We start from the raw sequence: 14,625 nt of genomic DNA on the forward strand, positions 1-14,625 counted from the left end.
TTTTGAGATTATATGCAAGTCAAAGTTTGCATGGCCTGAGGAATTCAGTTTCAGGGTTGTCAATAAAATGCCTTTTGTTTCTTTGCGAGAATGTAACAATCGGAAAATTTGTGTTCAAAGGGCAATAAGAAGAACCAGTCTGTGATATTTGAAAATAAAGTATGTGACTACATCAACCATATCCTTAGAGTGGGACATTTTCTCAACTGCGGGGTGAGAGAGGTAAATATAAGTACTTAGAGAGTTTAAAGTACAACCATGATAAAATAGAGTTACCTATAATTAAAACTTTGATGCTTTGGTTTCCTATCTTAAAACTGTTTACTTTGATATATACAGCAGCGGATGTGATCGGTCAACAGGGAATGCTTCCTCCTCCTAGGCACCTGATTCCATCTCTGGTATATCCAGGGGCCCGTGTTTGTCCTTTTCATAACTTTGTATTCTTCATACGATCTGTAAGATCAATCACGTTTCGTTTTCTTCACTTGCTCATGAAAGGTGAAGATAACGAACAGTGATCAATCTCATAACTCCTACAAGCAATACAAAATAGACAGTTGGGCAAACACGGACCCCTGGACACACCAGAGGTGGGATCAGGTGCCTAGGAGGAGTAAGTATCCCCTGTCGACCGGTCACACACGCCGTGAGTCCTATATCCTGTTCAGGTAAACGGAGTTATCCGCAGTCAAAATCAGTATGCCAAGAACGGCTTAAAAATCGGTATGAAACACGTCAGACAGCATTTGACCCAATGATAGGTTGTATTGACGAACTAGATCGTTATAACGACCATAGAATTTGCGAAATGCTGACTTCAATCGAGACTCTTGAAACCCCTTTACCATCAACTTGTTTGTCAGTAGCTTACCTCGATTTAGGCTCTTGCATATCGAATCAGTTGATATATATAAACACCATATGCAGGTGATAATAGAATATTGCTACATAAATATGGGAAGTTGACGATGGAGAAGCTGAAATCATCCCGTTTGTCGTACAGTTGAGTTTTCAGTTTGCCGTTATTGTCTACTTTCAATAAAATATTTAAGTATGAAGCAGAAGTGGTCGACTCTGTGGTGTCCTTTATTTTCGAGCTCACAGGGATATATCAAATCGACAATAGTAACAACTTTAGTACTTTGATGATAGGAAAAACTGTAATTCTTTGAAAATAGTAAACACTTTGATACTTTGATAGAAACTTTAGAGCTTTGATAATCGTAAAATCTTGCATACTTTTAATCATGAAAGGTGACGATAACAATCTCATAAACTCTTATAAGGAATAAGAAATAGAGTCGGGCGGTCTAGTTTGCTGGGCAGAAGCTGCTTTGAAATTTGATGACGTAGGTCGGTTCAATTCCGAGAAGAGGCGGAAGTGGATATAAATACATACATGTATATGGAATTTCTCTGATATGAAAAATACATTAAACTGTGTATTGTTTAAACGAAATAAGTTTGCAATGAAACTATTAACGATGAAAAAATAGTACATTAAAACGTATGCAATCATATTGATGTACATAGAAAATTCTTTGTACATCAATATTATGGTATACGTTGTACTATTGTTTTGGCGCATGAAGTGCATGATTATGACGTTAAATCGTCAACACCGCTATCCGACGTCACACACACACACACACACACACACACACACACACACACACACACACACACACACATATATATATATAAAATTTGCTACCTTTTAAAATTTTAATTGTTAATTGGAATGATATATTTATCATTTTCTTACACACCAAACTGTGAAGTTTCCTGTCTTCACAACCTCAGGAATGTAACACACTAATTAGTTCAAAGACAAAAAACAATATCATCTCGGTTTTATTTACGCTTCTGTGTTTTGTATATTTATTTAGGAATATATCCTGAAAAAATCCATTGCGGTGTTGATAAGATCTCTGACTGAAGAAAATACTCCAGATGAAGAAGAAGATATTATGGCTAAGGTAGAGAATATATTACGTGTATCATAATTACAGTATATGCTATTTAAGATAAACATTCACACTAATATACTAGATAATAAATGGGTCTTGATTGTCTGTTTAGAAAGTTTTAAATGCAGAAATGCCGGTTGCAATGAGCACATCGCAGGTAAGAGTTGTGCCCCTCTTCCTTCCTCCCATTGTAATTGTTGAAGGTAACTATGGTCAGTGTTTTAGCTAAACTAATGCAGTTTTCAATTAAATACTTTTTCCCTGGAATTTAGATGTTTACAATGCATTCAGAGAATTTTTGAAACTTGAATCAATATTTATCATTCAATTGTTACTATGTAGTACCCGGTAATATGATTTATTGACCATAGAACCTCTCGTCCTTGGTTTATTTTTTTTTATTGTGTATTTGTTCGTTTCTTTTAAACAACTGATTCTACAACTAATGTTTCATTGCTACTCAATGGTTTGAATTTTCTTAAAACATCAACAGAACAAGACCAAGGTAGTAAACATTGTTTTCTTCATTACTTAATGATATATATTGCCCTTTTGTTCGTGTGTTTTTGGAGATGTTCATGTATAGCTTTACTTAAATCTAATATATCCACAATTCATTAAAACACGCTACAGTACTTTTACAGTACTTTTGATAATCTGCTATATGGTGATGGTAGCATTTGTTTCAGTAAAAGGATTTTAAGAGAGCTTGAAAAAGTATATATATATATATATATATGTATATATATTGTGCTATGGTGACGGTCACACAGTAGACGGTTCATATATGTAACAAGACAGCACAAGGACGGATCCAAGAAAGCGCGTCTAAAGTTAAAAGAGACACAGCTCTTGTTGGACAGTTATATGGACGTGGCATTGTTCTTTCGCAGGGAATATCCCTTTGTTCTTTGCGAGGCTCATGTTGCTTTCCTTACTTTCTTTCCGGACGCCGCAGATTAAGCAATATCTTGCAGCTATTGGAATTATTCAAACCACTACCACCTCTCCACTGTTATGTTAAATCTCTGTTGTAATATATTGTTTCAGACCATCGAAAAGATCATGTCATGTATTAGTGTAGTTAATTAGTAATTAATAATTCATATGCATGCGTGACCATATTTTTGTTGTTTGATTTTCTCAGTTAAAATTATATTCTTACGTAATCATTCACAATTATATGATATTTGCCCAACTCTCTATAGTGTATTCCTTGTGGGAGTTATGAGATTGTTCATTGTTCGTTATCTTTACATTTTCATTACATTGGGAATTGATAACTTTTCAGCTAAACCATTATTAAGGTCACCTTTTTTTTGGCTGGTGGCAAATTACATTATACATTATGACTTGTTTACATTTCATATGTAGACCTATATATGGAATTTGTTACTAACGATAATTACTCGGGTTTCGAGATCATACTTGGTCGGGCAGAATCAATCATGAATAATATACGAGCATATCACTGATTAACTGAATGTTTGGTTAAAAAATGAATTGTGACTTACATGAATTCAACATTTAGGTAAATTCTGATTGCAGGAAATTATGGAGTATCTAGACGAGGACCTCTGTGTCAACACGATGACGGAAGCGTATACAATTATCATGGTAAAATACTTGATATCAAACCTGAATTTTATTTGGAATTATGCGTTTTTAGCGATGAGTCCATCTCTTTTCATCAATGTTTTCTTGATTTCTTTCCTATAGGAAATGAGTAAATCTCGTTCAGCAGAGGTATAAATATTTTTCTTTTGTGTTTCTTTTCCTGTAATTTCAATTTTTTTGCACATCAAAACATAATCTAGTGTTTCCTTTGTGTGCATGAAACGATGACGTTTTACACAACTGAGATCTTATACACCCATTTTTAACCATTTATCGGGGTGGAGTGGATAACAAGTGCAAGTGATTTCCCCAAGAACCTCGTGGAATTTAATACATTTCTTTTATAGTGTTTTCATAAGTGACAGTGTTGTTCACGATCACATGAATTATGCGCTCAACAATGTTATGGATAATAGAGGAAATTAATTTTTGTCACTATTGAAAACTGAGATGTATTTGTTTCCACATTGTGTCTGCTCTGAGTTTTGTATTCTTTTTAAGAATTGTGATATTGATCACTGTTCGTTATCTTCACTTTTTTGTGCGATCTTTGTGCTTTATTTGAAAAAACCCCAAAACAAATGTAATGTGCATCTTGAATGAACTTCTTAAAAGGCCAACTGATTGTATCCCATTTTCATTTTTAATGATTGACAGTGTTGCCTGGATGATTTAGAGGTCTAGCTCGCTGGTCGTGATTTAAACCCCGGATAGGGGCGAAAAGTTATATCAGTATATAGTGAATCTGATATACTTATTAATATGCTTCTTTGGTTTTAGAGACAACATCCTGATTTTATAGAATTGTACGAGTTGATAGAGAGCACAGGCTTTGCATACTTTCATATACTTTGTCGTGAAATAGACATGGATCCATCACTAGGAAAAGAGAGTAAGAGGACACCTTATTTATTCCGAGATGCACAATTATATGTATTTGTAAAAAAAAAAAAAAAAATTAAAAAAGAACTTTTTCTCGTGGAATATATTTTTCCTACATGACAAACAATATGTGATTTTCACTTGCAATACCATCGTTAATCTGATGTTTCTAATCATACTGCACAACTATAGAATTATGAAAGGGTAAATTTAGTACCTCGCTTCTTATCATCCGTTTTAAAGATTGTGTGTTAGAAAATACATTCATTTTATTACGTAGCCATCATTCCCTGTTGATATATTTAATAATGGCAGATTTAGGGAAGACACCCATGCAGATAATGGCTTGGGATTACTATGCAGCCAGCAGTTTATCCATTGAGATTCTGAAGGACGATGTCCTACAGAAAGTTTACTTCCGTGTCAAGGACAGAGTAAGTTGATCACTTTTTCTTTCACATTTTTGTTTCTTTCATTTCCGTATTTCTTTCACATCCTTATTTCTTTCACATTCCTATTTCTTTCATTTCCGTATTTCTTTCATATCCTTATTTCTTTCACATTACTATTTCTTTCATATCAATATTTCTTTCATATCCATATTTCTTTCGCATTGCTATTTCTTTCAGGGCTCGCGGCGTTTATAAGCAGTCAACAGGGGATGTTTACTCCTGCTAGACACATGACCCCACCTCTGGTATATCCAGGGGCCTATATATGTCCAAGTGTCGTTTTGTATTCCTTAAATTAGTTATGAGATTGATCACTGTTCGTAATCTTCACCTTTGATATCCCTATTTTTTTCGTATCCCTATTTCTTTCACATTCTTATTTCTTTCATATCACTTTTTCTTTCATATCCCTATTTCTTTCATATCCCTATTTCTTTCACATCGCTATTTCTTTCAGGACTCGCGGCGTGTATAAGTGGTCAACAGGGGATGCTTACTCCTAGACACCTGATCCCACCTCTGTTATATACAGGGGTCTTTGTATGCCCAAGTCTCGTTTTGTATTCCTTAAAGGAGCTATGAGATTGATCATTGTTCTCAATCTTCACCTTTCACGCCCCTATTTCTTTCCACATACGAGGAACATTAAAATAAAAAAAAATTGTAAATCATTGGATCGTCTGGTAGGGTTATAACTACGGATAATCTAAAATAAAGCAGTATGTCTCATTAGCAAAGACCATGCTTCACCCAATCTTGCAGATTTGCATTGGCTTTCAGTTGCGCTCCGTCCTCAGTAAAAATTCCTAATTTATGATTACTCACCACTGCATGGAACTGCCTCAGACTGTTTTCAGGAATTGTCATTTAACATAAAACTACACACTGTGCTCTAATGGAAGTCTTAGGATTATGTTACCACGGGTGCGCACTAAAACCTGTGACGAAAGAAAATTCAGTTTTGCTGCGGCAAATCTATAGACTGGTCTTTCACATCTATTGACCTCAGTCCATTGGATGTTTTAAAAACATTTGAAAACGTTATTTTAATGGGGTAGCTGATCTATAACTCTATCTTACAATATTTTAATCTAGTTATTTTACTGACCTTTTAGGATGTGCAGATTTCTTTTTAATCAATATGCGATAAATATCTGTGTTGCAAGAGAACTAGGTTTCATACAATTTACTAGTAAATATTATTAGGTTGGACGGGTGATACAAAATACAAACACCGTTTCTATAGAAACTTATTATATTTACCATTTCTCCAGAATGTACTGAGAGAGGAAATCAAAGAGAAATTTAAGTATGAAGTGGATAGGACTTCCCCCAGCAACAAAATCCGAGACTTCATGGACTGGGCCAGCGACATCATTCAGGATATAAAATACCAACGCAAGGTCCGCGCGAATCCCGTGGGACGGTTATTACTGAAGCTGTGGTAATGCTATGAATGATGTTCATTTCTTGAAAAATTGAATTTGTGTGATTTTTTTTTTGTAATGGAGATTTACACTGAATGAATTATATTTTGGTCCCACTTTGACTGTCTTTCATTGTGTGTTGAATATCATATCTGTGTCAATTATTAGACAAGTCGCAGTAGCTCAGTGGTAGAGTGTTTGCTTCGTAACCGGGAGGCCGGGAGTTCAAACCCCGCTAGTTCTATGGCCGCGTCAAACCAAAGACGTAAATTTAGGTAGGGATTGCTCCTCCGCCAAATGCTCGGGATTTGGGTCTTTCAGATATGACCTTAGAAATTGAGGTCCCGTGTGGCGGCAGCAGGTGGCACATTTGAGAACTTTCAATGCTTCGACCTCGAGCCCTAAACATAGGTCTAAATATATGGTACTTCACTTAAAGCTGGTGACGTATTAATATGAGTGAAACATTCTCGACGGGTAGTAAAACAAACAACCAACAACCAATTATTAGAGAAGGAAGCAGAGATTAGATTTTAAAAACATTAACCCCTCGTAACAAAGTTGCAGGTAGCTTAGTAATTAGCTCGTGCATTCGAATGTAAGTGCGTTCGGTAAAATGATGTGGACACATTATGAAGCGCACTGTTGAAGTTCTCAGTTGCATACATACTATGGAGGTTGTAGGTGGAAAAATGATTTTATATTTATTGCAGTAATCTGCTAACGATATTGTGCATATCACACAATGAGTAGCATTTACGTTATTAGTGTCACTTTTAAGGACGGGTTATCAGTACGAGAAAAAAAAACTATTTCTAGATGAGTCAAAAGATAGAAGTTCATCGATATTCGCTTCTTGACCACGAGGCTTCGCTTGTACCTAGGCTAAACTGCATCAAACCCAAGACGTAAAGATAGGTAGTGACTGCTCCTTCGCGAAACACTCGGCATTTGGGTCTTTCGGATTTGATCTCAGAAACGGAGGTCCCGTGTCGCGGCAGGCGTTGACATGAGGGTCATGCAGATATCAGACTACAGCTATATAAGTCAATATTTCTCGAAGGGACGTAAAACAACCTGATTAAATATTGCGGGGATAGACCGTACGGAAAAGATCTTTATTTGTTACTGGATCAAATGCTCAAGATTATGAATACCTTCACCGAAAAATGTTATACACACAAAAGGAAGATCATATGGAATGTTACTCTCTAACATGGCTGTAGCAATGGAAGTCGCAATGAATACTCATTTACCTACATTCAAAATAGTTAAATATCTAGAATTTCCATGTGTCAGATGATGACAGTCAGTTCCTGGGATGTGATTTTCCTCTCATCAGAGGAAATCCACTGATTAGGTCAATTTTCGAAAATGAAACACTCCGAGTTTGATAAAAAAAATAAAAGAAAATGATATTTTGCAGTTAGGGTGAGTTTTTTTCCTTCATTTTTGATCAGTTTTCCCTCTGATTTCTGAGGGATTCAGTCAGCCCTGCTTGAGGTTGCTGGAAATCACAACAAAATTACAAGATTTAAACATTACATGCAGTGCAATGGGTTGTGAACTCCTTATCAAATATCTCCAGTTGCGAATAATACATGTTGCCAAAGGATGCCTCACTTGGTGATATTCTTGTTTATTCCATTCCATTTTTGGCAAAATTTCTTGCATAAGATGTTGACGAAATATATGGAAGAATATATGTGAAATGATTTTAAGAGTACTAGAGATTTCTACTCCGTCGAAAGTTGAACATATCACGTCATCATATATATATTCTGTTTGCAGGCTTCCTATGAACTACATTGCTCTGCTCTTGAGTTTTATAATTAGCTGTGTCATCATGGTTACGTGGAGGGATCCAAAGAACGCGGACGGAACTTCAAATACCGGGAGGTAACTCTGGTTTTGCAACTTATAAGAAGAATATGATATTGTTTTTTGATTACTTTTTGTTTACTGTTGTGTTTGTTTTCTCTAGTGTTATCCCTGAGTTCGCCATCAACAGCAACACCTACTATCTATTGCTGTATGTAGGTGGAGGCACGCATAATTTTCTCAGCTTGTGTATACTGATCACGTTTCTTTTGTCCAACCAACCGACGTTTCCTCTTTACAACTGGATTAAACAAAAAATGTGAGTATTTGTATTAATACTTTTTGTATAATTGCTTAAATGTCAGGTGATACCGGTCTAGAGGGGATGCTTACTCCTCCTAGTACCTGATCCCACATTTTGGTATGTCCTGGGGTCCGTGTTTGCCTTTCTCTTAATTTTGTATTCTTGATAGGATTTATTAGATTGATCCCTGTTCGTTATATATATATTCTGTTCTAAATATATATTTTCATCCATGTGCAAAACAGTAATTTTACTTCATCTTACGTACATTTACCTATATTACTCCAAGTCCTTTTATTCAATTCGCTAAAAACAGAGATGCATGACCAATGTATTATCTGCACTTCAAAGTACGGTTTAAGTACCTGAAATGATTACGATCTCTTTCCATATTCGTGACTGGCGACGTTTAAAGGATTTAGAAGTCTGATAAATGAAATGGGTAAATCCAATATGGTCATTTAATTGCGTTGTCTGTTCCTTTTCAAGGTCTGATAATGACAGTGGTGATGATGATGACGTCAGATCCTGGCATGAAAAGAAGTCAGACCAGTCACACCTGGAGTTTGAGATTTACAATATATACACTATTTATTATTTCGTAAGTGAGGCAATGGAAAGTGCATTAAAATCTTCAGTGTTTATTGATACGTATTCTGGTGACATAGTACTTTCAAGTCACATGATCAGAGTTTCTGGTCAATACTAGTATCAGTACATTGTCAACATATATGTATACTCTAAACCAGATGGTGATATTCATTTGAAACATCCTCTTTGGTTATGTGTGCAAATTCCTCTTTAGTGCTTAACTTCACAAGTTAGAAATCTGGAGTAGTTTAAAAGCTACATTGTGAGCCATTTTCTAGAAGTTCGTGTCGCTAAAAAGTTATTTAGTTCTATAACTTAATTTCTGTAAGATCCAGAAAGAATACACAAGAACTATTACCTAAAAAAGTTATAAAATCGAATTAGGAAGTCCAAAAATATTTAATGTTTACTCAAATTGTACTTTAAGATGATATTTTATTATGTTTTCCTTTGTAGTTGTTTTTCGTGTGTTCCGTTCTTGGCACCGTTTATTACGGGTATTTCTTCTCCTTCCATCTCCTCCATATAGTTGAATTGAATCAGCTACTAAAGAGGGTACGACAAGCAGTGACCACAAATGGTAAGAATCGTTAAGCCTATATCCAGTCATTCTGTGGAATCGTTCACCTTTTGAAGGGTAAATATGATATGGCGGGTCTTTTTGGTAATACGTATCCATTTCCATCATAAACGATTCGATCTGAAAAAGATAATAATAACCACATTAACTGCTGACTCATTTACCCTAAGCAATGCCATTATAGCATTAATCCCTAAACTCTTTGGCACGTGACCTACGGTATGTCTAGTCTCCCAGTGTCATTAATCCTTAAAGGACCACTGTCAACGTCAATGGTCTTTTTGGAGTATGTTACACCAGTAACATATCATTTGTATCATATAAGAAAGTATAAATGTATTATACATATCAAGGAAGCTGGAATGAAGGTAGATCATACCATTTTTATTAGGTGACCTGAGTCACTCAGGGGATTTATTGCTGTCGGTCTACGTCCATAGCGTTTTAATTGAAAATGTTTAAGTTCTTGATAACTTTCTTTCCAATTCTTTTCAAATTTCGTATGAAGCATCTTTTGGACAAGGGAGACATGAATTGTAAATGTTAGGACTCATGCACCCTCGGAGCCTTAATGATGGTTCAAAAACTGTCAAAATTGATAATATTTCAAAATTCTTTTCTTCAACCACACATATATAAGGTAAACTAAATGCATAGTGATGTAAAGCAGTAAGGTCTTTACTGATATTGTAAATTTCATGATCCCAGGTATAGAGGTTCTTACAGGCATGCAAAGTTAATTTTGCACATTATTTGCATATTTTTATATTCCTTATAGGAGTTTATATACCCTATTAAGGATCTATAAAAAATCATTTCATAGCAAAATTCAACAAAACTCTTATCAACTATTTTCATGTAAACTTCATTACAATATTGTTACATCTTCAAAGAATCCTTTTTATCAAGCATACGTTTGTACTTGACCTTTGTATTTGGGAGAGGGCCTACATAGGCTATGCCTGTTGCCCAATCCTGGTGAGTTTCTCAATAAATATGTTTAAATATATGGTTCTTACTCAGAGGTGGGGCCAAACCTGACATACAATGTTTTCTTTTAAAACATGTCGACGCATCTTTAATGCTATTGCTATTAAATTGAAACTGAATAGATATGTAGAAGGAGCAGACATCCCTTTACCAAAATCCTATGGGTAGGGGTTTTAGTGCCAGGTTGGGGTCAAAATGGTCCTTGGGATTAAATGTCTTTATATTTTGAAAAACTTTCTAAATGTTGTTGATACTATAAAAACTAAATGCATGTTAAGAACAGAATGAAAAGTGAAGATAACGAACAGTGATCAATCTCATAAGTCCTATAAGCAATACAAAATATAGAGTTGGGCAAACACGGACAACCGTACACACCAGAGGTGGGATCAAGTGCCTAGGAGGAGCAAGCATCCCCTGTCGACCGGTCACGCCCGCCGTAAACCCTATATCTTGATCAGGTAAACGGAGTTGTCTGTAATCAAAATCAGTGTGATAAGAACGGCCTAACTATCGGCATGAAACACGTCAGACAGCATTTGACCCAATTATAGGTTATATGGACAAACTAGATCATTATAACTACCATAAAATTTGCGAAATGCTTACTTTAAACGAGACTGTTGAAACTCCTGCACCATCAACTTGTTTGTCAGTTATCTTCATTGTTCGTTATCTTCATCTTTCATCTATTTCGATGTTGATAAGCTGATGTCATTTTTCTAATTTTAGATGGTTGATAGACTTTTTTCTTGATCAAAATTTCCTTTCTTGTAACATAAAGCGTTTGTGTTGATTTAAAGTACATAGAATGTACCATCTTCTTTACACAATTGATCTTTTTTTCCAGGAAAATCTTTACTAATGGTGGCCCTGCTTGGTTTGGCCATCTTTTTCTGCTACTCCCTGGTAGCTTTCGCCTTTTTGCGGGAATCATTCTTTCAGGAAAGTGCGGGACGACACTGCCGAACAGTGTATCAGTGTTTCATCACCATGATTCACCATGGTTTCGTTGACTCGCCATATACGGTATTTATGTTGTTCATTCTATGAAAACTGCTCATTCAGCATATAAATATTAATTTTACAATCAAAAAACTTAAATAGAATTGATTATACTGTTTTGATGCTGTGTTTCATTTACTTTCAACAAACATGATTTCTTTACATTCGGCATTACTACTTATTGTTTTATTTCATCTTTGATATTTTCAGACTTTTGAAGGTATTATGAATGATAATTTTCAAGACGTTATAACGGTCACGATATTTGACGTCACTTTCTTCATTCTCATCACTACCATTGGATTGAACATAATCTTTGGTATAATTGTGGACACATTCTCTCAACTTAGAGACGCTAAGGTACTTTTTCATTCTTTCTTTCCCGTTTCTAGCCAATAGGTGACAGCTTATTTAGGTCATGATGAATACTTATTTTATCACTTTTTACTTTACGACCTGCAGAACATTGGTCTTTTGCTCGAAATGGCCTTAAAATTGTAGACATAACAAACGAAAATAATGCAGTGCCCGAGGCTTAAAGTACTAATAATGAGCGTTTGTATTATTGTGACATGGATCTAAAGTAGAAATGAAAAGTGTTGCTATATTGTGAAATAAGTCTAAAGAAGAAATGAGAAGCGTTTCTATTATTGTGACTAAGATCTAACGTAGAAATGATGAACGCTTGCATTATTGTTACATAGATCTAAACTAGAAACGATAAATGTTTAAAATGTTAATTAAAAATGACAACCGTTTCCATGATTCTGTCATAGATTTAAAATAGAAATGACAATCACACTGCAGTGATTCGAGTTAGTAGTAGACACGATAAACCTATCGTCAGTATAGTTTATATGAATATCTATCGTGCTCCTCTAGCTGATAGCGTTTAAGTATGGCTATAATAGTCTTAGAATAAACTAAAACAACTGTCTACCAATCTATATTTTGTCTCATTTGTAGTGGGACATAGACAAGGATATGAGAAACAACTGCTTCATCTGCAGCCGAGAATCATATGATTTCGAACGACACGGCGGGGTAAGGCCTGAAGTATCAAAACAACATGAAGTCTGTGAAGAATATATATATATATACATATATATATATATATATATATATATATATATATATATATATATAAGGTGGCATATATGGAGAGGCATCAATAACATTACGTCTATAGAGAAATGACATCAAAACATGACGTTTATAGAGAATAGATAGATAGATTGATTGATTGTATCTTAATTAACGTCCTTCTCGAAAATCTTTCACTCATATGGAGACGTCACCAATACCGGTAAAGGGCTTCAAATTTAGGCCTTTGCTCTGTGCTTACGGCAATTGAGCAGTGAGGGTTCTTTAGCGTGCTACACTTACTGTGACACGGGACATCCATTTTAAAGGTCATCTCCGAGGATCTGTGACATTCACACCTGATGCCGAGCGTTTGGCGATGGAACTGTCACTACCTGTTTTAACGGCTTAGGTCTGTCGCAGCCGGGATTCGTATCCCGACCTTTCGCATGCGGGGCGAACGCTCTACTTTTAGACAACCGAGGCTGTTTAATGATAACGACAGCATAACGCCTATAGAGAAATAATATAAATAACATGACGTCTATATAGAAACAAAGCTGACAAAGCTAGTAACAACATTGTCTTTGTAATGCTCATTATTACAACTGTATTTTAAACGAACTTGGCATTAATTTCACTTTTGGTAATCGTACTTATTCTCCAACTGCCCTTTCAACAGATGGAATTCTTCAAAACCATGCTTCAGTTTTAGACACATTTAATATCCCAGTCAATGGGTCGAATGAATATGAGTTACCGTACCTATACTGGATTCCTAAACTACATAAAAACCCTTCCAAACAAAGATACATTGCTGGATCCAGTAAGTGCTCTACCAAGCCCCTTTCTTTGCTCCTCACGAAAATATTAACGGCTGTGAAGGAGAAACTTCAAACTTACTGTGCGACTACATATGCCAGAAGTAGTGTTAATCAAATGTGGATTCTAAAAAATTCTAAATAACTTTTAGTAAACTTGAAATTGCAAAACTTTTCCCAAATTAATAACATCAAAACCTATGACTCTAACCCTACACAACCATTTCTCAAGATAAATTGAAGACTACACTTTTTGACTTCATAGACAGTTGCTTCTTCAACAACAAGAGACCCATGGACCTAGAATTGCTCTTCTGATACATTGTAGAAGAGGGAAAACTTCTCACTAACCAAGATTCATCAATTAACAAAGTTTGACGATGTTAAGTCAAATAGTACCTTAAAATTTAAATGTAACTGTCCAAAAGTAGGTCACTGTGACCTACTTTTGGTCGACACACTGAAGACTCAAAAAGCATCAACTGACAAGTCAAACAGTATTCAAATATAGCCATCAAATTCTAAAAAGAAGGGCACAGTGACCTACTTTTTGGTCGACACACTCCAAAGACTCCAGATGCATCAACTGACAAAGTTTGATAATTGAAGTCAAATAGTATCTGAAATATTCAGATATAAACGTCAAATTCCAAAAGTAGGTCATAATGACCTATTTTTTGGTCGACACACTCTGAAGACTTAACATGCATCAAATGACAAAGTTTGATAATTGTAAGTCAAATAGTATCTGGAATATTAAAATATAGCCGTCAAATTCCAAAAGTACGTCATGGTGACCTACTTTTTAGTCAGCAAACTATGAAGACTAAAGATGCATCAACTGACAAAGTGTGATGATCCTAGCTTTCATAGTGTCCAAAATATGCATCTAAAATTGAAAATGTGAAATTTGAATGTCTGCAAAATTCAAAAAGTAGCTAGGTCACTGTGACATACTTCTTTTTTTTTTTTATAAATATGTTTCGAGGCCTCTAGACGCATCAACTTACAAGATTTGATGATTCTAAACCTCTCGGTATCTAAAATAACAACCTAAAATGTATTCATAAATGATTAGC

At 35.3% G+C, this 14,625-nt stretch overlaps 1 protein-coding gene across 1 annotated transcript in view; it reads left to right on the top strand.

Annotated features, from left to right (window-relative positions):
• LOC125660317 (inositol 1,4,5-trisphosphate receptor type 3-like) overlaps window positions 1-14,625 on the top strand; it is a 62,157-nt gene that overhangs the window by 44,052 nt on the left and 3,480 nt on the right. The window contains 14 exon segments of the mRNA XM_056150698.1: window positions 121-222; window positions 1,893-1,982; window positions 2,086-2,130; window positions 3,522-3,590; window positions 4,371-4,482; window positions 4,788-4,906; window positions 6,199-6,368; window positions 8,143-8,250; window positions 8,336-8,491; window positions 8,966-9,077; window positions 9,524-9,647; window positions 11,488-11,666; window positions 11,853-12,002; window positions 12,609-12,686. Of these exon segments, the coding sequence (XP_056006673.1) occupies window positions 121-222; window positions 1,893-1,982; window positions 2,086-2,130; window positions 3,522-3,590; window positions 4,371-4,482; window positions 4,788-4,906; window positions 6,199-6,368; window positions 8,143-8,250; window positions 8,336-8,491; window positions 8,966-9,077; window positions 9,524-9,647; window positions 11,488-11,666; window positions 11,853-12,002; window positions 12,609-12,686 (1,614 nt within the window).

Source organism: Ostrea edulis, chromosome 9 (genome assembly GCF_947568905.1).
Source record: "Ostrea edulis chromosome 9, xbOstEdul1.1, whole genome shotgun sequence".
NCBI classification, from domain to species: domain Eukaryota; kingdom Metazoa; phylum Mollusca; class Bivalvia; order Ostreida; family Ostreidae; genus Ostrea; species Ostrea edulis.